This window comes from Triplophysa dalaica, chromosome 4 (genome assembly GCF_015846415.1).
Source record: "Triplophysa dalaica isolate WHDGS20190420 chromosome 4, ASM1584641v1, whole genome shotgun sequence".
Lineage (NCBI taxonomy): Eukaryota > Metazoa > Chordata > Actinopteri > Cypriniformes > Nemacheilidae > Triplophysa > Triplophysa dalaica.
Window position 1 is genome coordinate 21,962,565 of NC_079545.1, and position 8,278 is coordinate 21,970,842.

The window sequence follows — 8,278 nt, forward strand, 5'->3', positions numbered from 1 at the left end:
TCGCATAGATAGTGTTATGCAAGCCCGGCTAGCTCAGTCGGTAGAGCATGAGACTCTTAATCTCAGGGTCGTGGGTTCGAGCCCCACGTTGGGCGATATGTTATTTTAAATGCAGAAGACAAGGGGCCGGTTGCACCAACTTGAACGTATTTGGGTGCAAGCCCACCTCAAAATGCAGTGCTCATAAAACGAAATCTTCCTGCAAACTATCGGCAGTTCGGAATTGTGCAAAATAGGACTGATTAGATCTATATATCGAAACCATTACAGATTCAATCTATACATCACATCCAAACTTTTCTTTAGAGTGGACAGTATGAAATTAGATATTTTCTGTAGAGATATTTTTGTCAGTTTCTTTTAATCAGAGTTTAAACATTATATTGTACCCTTAATATTACATATATCTTGGTAAAATGCAGATAGGATGAAAGCTCATCCTACTACTGCTCAAAAATCTCTCTCCTGTGTATGGAGCCAGAAATCTGACAAAATAATCTGAATTTGAATTTTGCACAAATTTTAGTGTTTCCTGATATTCAATATAGTTATGAATTAGATTTTTTAATATGAATATTTAAATTCACAAATTTAATAATGAAAAATTAAAAACGTAGAAATTCAGATTCAAATTCAGAAATGGTTCAGTTGGTAGGTAAGCTTCGGTGTTCGACAGGAAAGAGTAGAAGATCTAGGAAAAGTCGAACGGAGCGCTTTGGGCCACAATGGCCAGTGATTTGTTCTTGATGTCCAAACAAACTCCAAACATGCTGTTTTTGAGAGTGGAACCTCTAAGATTGCAATAAAAAGGATTTAAAATGTTCAAATAACGACTCAGTCGCAACCACTTTTTTGCCTTCAGTCGCGCTGCTGTGACGCAATCGGTCTAAAAAGGCAGCCTTGAAAGCACAAAGCCAATGTGCGAAATTGAACGAAATCGTAATAGTCCCTTTTTTTTGGCCGGATTACGTTTCTCCATGTCGCAAAATCTAGGGGCGAGGCGTCTACAACCTGAATTTATAGGGGCGTGTTATGTAAAATATACGATCGATTTCAGACCGTATTTATTAAAGTACGATCATTCGTACGATGAGATTGCCAATGTTTGATGAATCACACGTGAACCCTGTGTCGTTTCTATTTTAGATTGATAAATGAGGACCAATGTCACAGTGAGACTGTGTTGCAACTATGTATACAAATAATTAATACAGAAAGACATCAAGATTTTCACTTGACTACCTATGACTAGACGAAAGGTTTAGTCTCAGACGCACGCTACGTATATATGCATATATATATATATATATATATATATAGGTATAATTTCTACGCAGGATTTATTTTACAACTGGTTTTACGACCGGGTGTAAATCCAGCTGGTGTTTCACCAACAGTTACAATTCTTGAACGGGTTTTCCTCAACAATGTACTCTACTGTATAAAAATTACCCCTAAAGTTCACTCTTAATTTAAAGTTCTTTCATGAATTACTCATTCTCTAGTTTTTCCAAATCTGCATACATTTCTTTGCTGAACACAGATAAAGATATTTGGATGAATGCTTCTAACACTTCTTTGACCCCATTGACTACCATAGTAGGGAAAAATTACAATGGTAGTCAAAAGTGCCCCAAAACTGTCCTTAATTCTTCAAGATATCTTTTTTGTGTTTAATTTCTTTCATACTTTGGTAGTCAATGGAGTCCAACAACTATTTGGTTATAAGCATTCTTCCAATTATCTTTCTCAGTGTTCATCAGAACCAAGACATTTTTACAGATTTGGAACGACTTGAAGGTGACGACAGATTGTTTTTGCTTGAATTAAACCTAAATAATTCAGAAACTCAAAAGGCTTGTTTAGAAAAGTATATGCAAAACAACAGGGTGATTATTTTACACAGTAAAAAAAGTGAATGCCTTATGGCTGTGCTCGACTTTAGGCATTTTTGGCTAATCACTAACCGTTTGATAAGCCACCAAATGAGTCCGGTTAAGCTTAAGAACCCCTTTATTATACAGTTGTAAGTACATTGAGTTATTTGTTGATATTTAAATGTAACTAAATAGGATTATTGTGTTTGTAGATTTATTATTGTACAGCTTTGTAGATCTTATTCCAACGGGAACTGGGAAAACACATACACAAGTTACATTATATGAGCAAATTGATGTTATACTTCATATTCTAAATAGTAGAAATGTTTTCAAATATTGATTCAGTATCATCAAGTTTTCACTTATATGCATGTGAAACACCCTGGTATTGTATAAAAACACTTCAACCACTGATCTTTTGATTTTCTTTAATGACTTACAGCATTTAAAGAGTGAACCTAATGCTTTTTATTGCTGCTAAACATTGAACACAAATGTGAGTAAATGATAGCTATTGTGTGACTGTTTTTACTGATCTATTCAGCAAAAACTCTTCAAAAGCATAATCTATCATTTCATTATAGGAACGTGACATTTTAAAGTGTTTTTCAAGTCCAGTTCTTTAGCCGAAGATATCAGAGGTTGTTTTAATAAGAAAGGAGGTAGTTGATGCCAAAGCATGAGCTTGGATTTGACTTGAAGGGGAGCTCCAGAAGGTGCGGATGAGTATATTTACTGAGACTCTTCTGCTCCATGCTCACTCTGACAGTAGTGTGGACTGCAGAGGTCTAAGAGTCCTTCGGCTGGTTTTTCTTTCTTGCTCCATTATTCCCAGAGGCCTCTTCTTTCCTGAGGGAGTGTGACACAGGAAATGATCCAGGGTCTGCTCGGTGATCTGGCCAGCTTCTTCCAACCGTCTAACCACCTGCTCCACACTCCCCTCCCATAGCCCATTAGCACTCTTCTTCCTCAACACATTAACCTTAGACAAACAGAGAGGAGCAGAAGCGAATGAGTGACAGCACAAAAACGACACAAAACCATGCTGCACAGTTTTTTTTTCTTAATTTCTCTTAGCGATTTTCATACAACATGCATATTCAAATTTGAATAAAGTGAAATTCATATTTCCAAAATACATTTTTATATACACTACTTATCAGAATTTAGGACACTTGGATTTGCTTGAAATGTTTCTTTAGATCTGGAAAACTTTATAAACTATGCTCTATGCATAATTTGTTTTACTGACAAATATCATGCGTGAAACAACACAGAGCTTGTTCCAATGGGACTGTCACCTTGCACCGCATCCAATGTGGTCAACATTTTAAGTTATAATGGCTTCTAATGCATTCTATTGTATTTTGTCATGGCGCGTTGCAAACAGGGTATTAGCTTTCCACTGTACCCCCCCTAGAGACATGTATGTTCATGTCTCTAGTTTCAAAATATGCTTTATATTTCACATATTTCAAGTCTATTGTTGACACTGCTGTCTCTCTTCACCCAAAACGATTGGATTTTTCAAGTTTCTGTGAGGTCAATCCTTCCGAAACGCTCTAGTGGGAAAAGTTGAACTAGTCGATTGTGATTGGCTCCCTGCTTAGAGCGTGTGTCTGAAGAGGTCCCACCCATACCATATCAGCGTGTTTCCGCTTCTCAGGCTGTTGTGATTGGTCGGTCCCCCTCTCTGTGCACCTGTATTCATAAGCTTTGGCTTTTAGCAATAAACAGTAACAATAGCGTCAACTTCACCTCATCAGTTAAAAACATGTGGATTGATCGAAGTGTAACATAGGCTAGAGATTATGATTTTTTTCTCTACTATAGCGAGGGAAATGACACCGGAGGTTATTCAAAAACTTGGAATAGTGACATCATTTACCAGGGAGGTAAAGGGCTATAGTCCAATTCCAGCCGTTCTCTTTAGTCCTTGAAAGGCGAATTCTGTTAAAGACAATATCTCGCTTGGCATTGGACTTTGGGCTTTATCATTTTGCAGATATAATTTATCCTCTAATAGCAACATTACACACAAACTAAAGGTTGAAAATTGGCATCCGCGCGAAGGGCACCTTAAATTACAGTTTTGATTAATTAGATATTATTTTGTAAACAGTAACCCTAACACTTATAAAGAATTATTTAGGTCTAATTCATACTTTTTATTGGTAATGTACTGTAGTTCTAATAGCATAGTTAATATCTTACCACTTCCTGAGAGAATTCTGGTTTCTTCACAAACACTGGAGTCTTTGACACTAGGGCTGTTGTAAGGACATAGATTACATCTTTCATGGACCCTGACACAGCCAGTATAAGAACCTTAAAACAAAGCGGTTACACATTAACAGGCACATTTTTAAGCATTCATTTAGACATAAACACACAAATAAACTTGCCTTCAGGTTCTGGCATAGTCGGCTGTCTGTACACATGATCTGAGAGAAGATTGTCTTGGCTCTCTCCTTGTCATTCTAAAATACACAAGAATCAAGTATTCCAAACAATGCTTAATTTCACTACACTTAACAAAATGATACTTATTTGAAAGAATGCAAATTCAATTACAACTTTATACAATACTTCGAAATTTAATATGAAGATTTATTTGAGCGTACCTGTTTGAGAGCAAGGGCCGTGGCAAAGCAATAGGCATGTCGTGGGATGAGACTGCCTTTTGTTTGACCTTCTTCCAACACGGCCAAACAGACATGATATGACTTTGAAGTGTTCTGTCAAACACATGACACAAGATTAGATATGTGAAGTTACAAACAATACATAACATATGTAACTAGAGACAACAATTTTGGAATGATAGAATGTTGAGTAAACAGAATGTTCTGACAAACATGACAAGATTACATAAGATTCTGTACTGCATGTCAATTCTAAACCAACAGTTTGTTTCATTGGTTTAAAGTAATTAGTAAATGGCAGATAGACACAATATTTGCAAAATGTACACAAACACGCATTACTTTTCAATCAGTTGATTATTTTTTTCAATACAAGCCTTCAACTCTGACATGCTTTTATATAGCAAGCCCTTACCAGTTTATAGCAAGTAGCAATAGCTAATGTGAAGGTGTCTTTATTAAATGGCACACCATGGCTTTTCATTTTTCCCACCACATCTAGGCCACCTTGGGAAAAGGAAGAAAAGAGACTGTGTTGAACCTTATTTTCAAACTATGCTGACAAAAGACTTTGTAACAGAGATACATGCCAAGAAACGTACTTTCATAGCATCCTTTATTGAAAAGCATGTCAATGGCAATATTGAAGGACGTGGAGTCTGAAAAAAACCCTTTCAGTGTCTATGCAAGGACAAAATTAAAAGCAAAAAGAACATGTTAATTCCATCTTCTTACCACAATCTCAAATACAATCCATCCACAAGTTGTCATCTAGAAAACAGTAGTGCTTTTGTACATTGTGTGCTTATGTGAAAGTACCGAATCCATCAGAGTTGTGGCTGCCAGCTCCTCTAAACCCAGTTCATAGCATAACCTCATAAAAAGAGGACCAAACCTGAAATCCCCAAATGCCATATTGCGATTCTCTTCATGGTACCTGGCCAGCAAGTCAAACAAAGAGGAATACATTAAGCATATATATTTAAGATCACCTTTGGTCTAGCACTAAGCAGACTTCAATTATTACTTGTTAGGAAAAACTAAACATTTTTGTTATAAAGATGAATAATGATGAAATGTGAAAAATAATGCAGGGTGACCAGACTATTACCTGTAAATAGCATTTCTTGCTATGATAACATCTTCAGCAGACTGGCATAAGTGCAATAGGAGTTTCAATTCATCTTTCAAGATTAGCTCATTTTTCTCCATCTTCTGATTTACCATATCAAAATAATAACCTGTTGAACATTCAGGACATCAGATAAACTACATTGTCAGTTCTGTTATGAGAAATACAGTATATGGCACTGAGGTACATCAAAAAAGCGACACCTGCCTTTTGATCCTGCCATTTGATGGGCCACAGCAAGTTTCCTGTGCTGAAAATCCTGCAGCTTTACGACATCTTCTGATAAGAGATAGCGTTTGGCTGAAACGGGTGAAGATCTTGGTTACGTTCTTTCACTAAGCAACGTGAAATCGTTAACATCAATATGTTTAAGAGATGTGCCGATCTGGCAGTTCAACACATTTAAGTGTCCTTCATCAGCAAGGACGGCAAACAAAGTCAAGTCAGTTTAGCTGCACATGTATGCACAACTGCATGGAACATAAGGCACTTCATTTAGCCTGACATTGGCCCTTCGCTCGTATGGTGACTTACTATGGTGGTGGTGTTAGTGTGTGTACTGCTAAAGTTACACTATATACATAATCGCATTATGAGGTTGTAGCAAATACCTCCGTCTCGACATTTCAAACAGTCTGACTGCAGGGCTCCTCGGAGCACCGTTGCTTTTGATGTATCGGTCAGTATAATGCGAGCATAACCGCTCAGTACCCTCAGCGCCATGTCTGAACCGAACCAACTCACGCCGAGTGTCGCATCGTGTCCTGTCCTACAGTTCAATAAATACTCTTTAATATTTAAGCACGTTAAGTTTCACGACAAACAACAAACATTTCTGTTTTTTAAAAGTCTTTAATTTATGTCACCAAACAAGTAACTGTTGTTAAACCTGACACCCCCGTTTTTGGTTAAACTGGAACATTCCAAGATGGAGTTCTGCTGTATACAGCGTATCCGCAAAAGATGCTGTGTAACACTTGATTTATTAATTATTATTTATTTACAGAAAAAGATTTGCCAATGACTGTGAAGTAAATGCTTTTAACGTCTGTTAAGTAAATAATTTTAACGTTGCGTTACTGGTCAATCTTAAATCATGCCATTTTCACCCTACGTAAAGGCAACAAATTTACATCGAACAGCAGATGGCGCTACTGATCGGAGAATAAACTAAGGGTCGTATAGACGATTATTATTGTTCGAAAACAAAATACATTTTAAAGGACTGTGTTTGTCACTTTAAAAGTCTGTATACTAAAAAACTGCTTTTTGTCTAGGATTAAAGATTATTTGTATTCCCAAATAACATCGATTTTTTAATAGTTAGTTTGATAAACTATATGTTGGATGGTTTCTGTTTGGTGGGCAAATAAGACTTTTGGATTCTCTAGCACTTTAATGTCTGCAGAGATGCTTTATTATGAAGACAAGGACAAAGACAGAGCAAAATCTTTTACAAGCAATTTTCTTTTTCGGTTCCAGACAGTTGGAAATAATCAATTATGAACTGGATAACTGCCCAGCTTCTTTCCTGCCGACTGAAAGGCATTATTAATGGTGGCTAGAAAAAGAGCTTTTGAATGTGTTCGCCACAAAAATGCATCGAGTTTGTTGTACAGAAATCAAAAGCTCTTATTTATGCACTAGATTTCATTTGAAAGAATTCTTAGTGCTGTCCGGCTTCTTGTAATATTTATGGTGCATGAAACTCTTAAAGACACAATACACAATAACTCTTAGATTGGTTTGTTATCTAGGTGTAGGTCAGTAGAGTTGCCATCCAAATTGATGACTGAGTGTGTGGCTGTAGCCAAGGGCATCCTCCTGGAAACTACTGTACTGCTGAACATATTGTTCCTGCACAATAACTCATTTTGATAGGTCAATATTTCCATGGTATGCGGATAACCCAGTGTTACTGGAATGGTATGTACAGAGCAAGGGGGTAAGTAGAGTTACATGTGTGTATGGTGAAATGGGTGGAGTTACTTATTTTATTGCGTGAGACTTCTGACGTGATTGGATGAAGGAAAATGAGACTGTATTGCCATAGCTGTGAGGTGTTGACAGTGCACTATACAGTGGGAAACCTTTTATTCCAATAAAGAAGACAAAATGTTAGTGTGTGTATGTGTGGGTGGGTAGAATGCTTGTGTGATTAAATGTGTGTGTGTGATTTATGCCAAAGATTGACAGTAACACAATATATGATGTTGTAACTCTTGCAGGATCCTTGTGGGACTCTGCTGAGTGTTTCCTTAGCAACAGCACCTCACCCCATTCATCTGAGACTCTATATAGCCCAATTGGATGCTGATTCTCAAGTGCACTGGATTATTGATGAGATCCAAGATGGAGGTGTTCATTGTATGTTTTTATGTAGAAAAACCAACCAAATAAGGTCCATTCACAATGTTACCAGACAGATATACCTTGTACTTCTTAATTAACATTACAAACATTAATAAATACTAAAATATTATATTATAACATATTTTTATTAAAGCATACCACCTGATAAAATGTAAAAAAAAGGACAAACAAAGCACATTCAGATGCAGTTGAGCTGTGATCTGACCTGCATTGATCTGATGGAATCATGCTCAGATACATCAAAGTGA

The 8,278-nt window shown here is 36.8% G+C and overlaps 1 protein-coding gene and 1 non-coding gene across 2 annotated transcripts; one reads left to right on the forward strand and one right to left on the reverse strand.

Annotated features, from left to right (window-relative positions):
* The first annotated feature begins 22 nt into the window (after window positions 1-22).
* On the forward strand, window positions 23-95 carry trnak-cuu (transfer RNA lysine (anticodon CUU)). The gene has a single exon. It is a non-coding gene; the product is annotated as a tRNA-Lys (tRNA).
* A 2,196-nt stretch (window positions 96-2,291) lies between these two features.
* ptcd2 (pentatricopeptide repeat domain 2) lies at window positions 2,292-6,391 on the reverse strand. Its single transcript, XM_056746181.1, has 10 exons — window positions 6,269-6,391; window positions 5,865-5,957; window positions 5,637-5,766; window positions 5,345-5,462; window positions 5,128-5,206; window positions 4,941-5,032; window positions 4,505-4,618; window positions 4,286-4,360; window positions 4,095-4,208; window positions 2,292-2,862 (listed from the first exon to the last, which is right to left on the reverse strand). Exons 1-10 carry the CDS (start codon window positions 6,378-6,380, stop codon window positions 2,638-2,640), a joined length of 1,152 nt encoding a protein of 383 aa, XP_056602159.1. The 5' UTR covers window positions 6,381-6,391; the 3' UTR covers window positions 2,292-2,637.
* Window positions 6,392-8,278: the final 1,887 nt, after the last annotated feature.

Bases quoted from the DNA above. Each gene is read 5' to 3' on its own strand.
- ptcd2 (XM_056746181.1), bottom strand. From the start codon at position 6,380: ATGGCGCTGAGGGTACTGAGCGGTTATGCTCGCATTATACTGACCGAT. The intron at 5,207-5,344 runs GTACTTTCACAT...GTCCTTGCATAG, and splicing joins CCACAACTCTGATGGATTCG to ACACTGAAAGGGTTTTTTTC. The intron at 5,033-5,127 runs GTACGTTTCTTG...CCTTTTCCCAAG, and splicing joins CAATAAAGGATGCTATGAAA to GTGGCCTAGATGTGGTGGGA.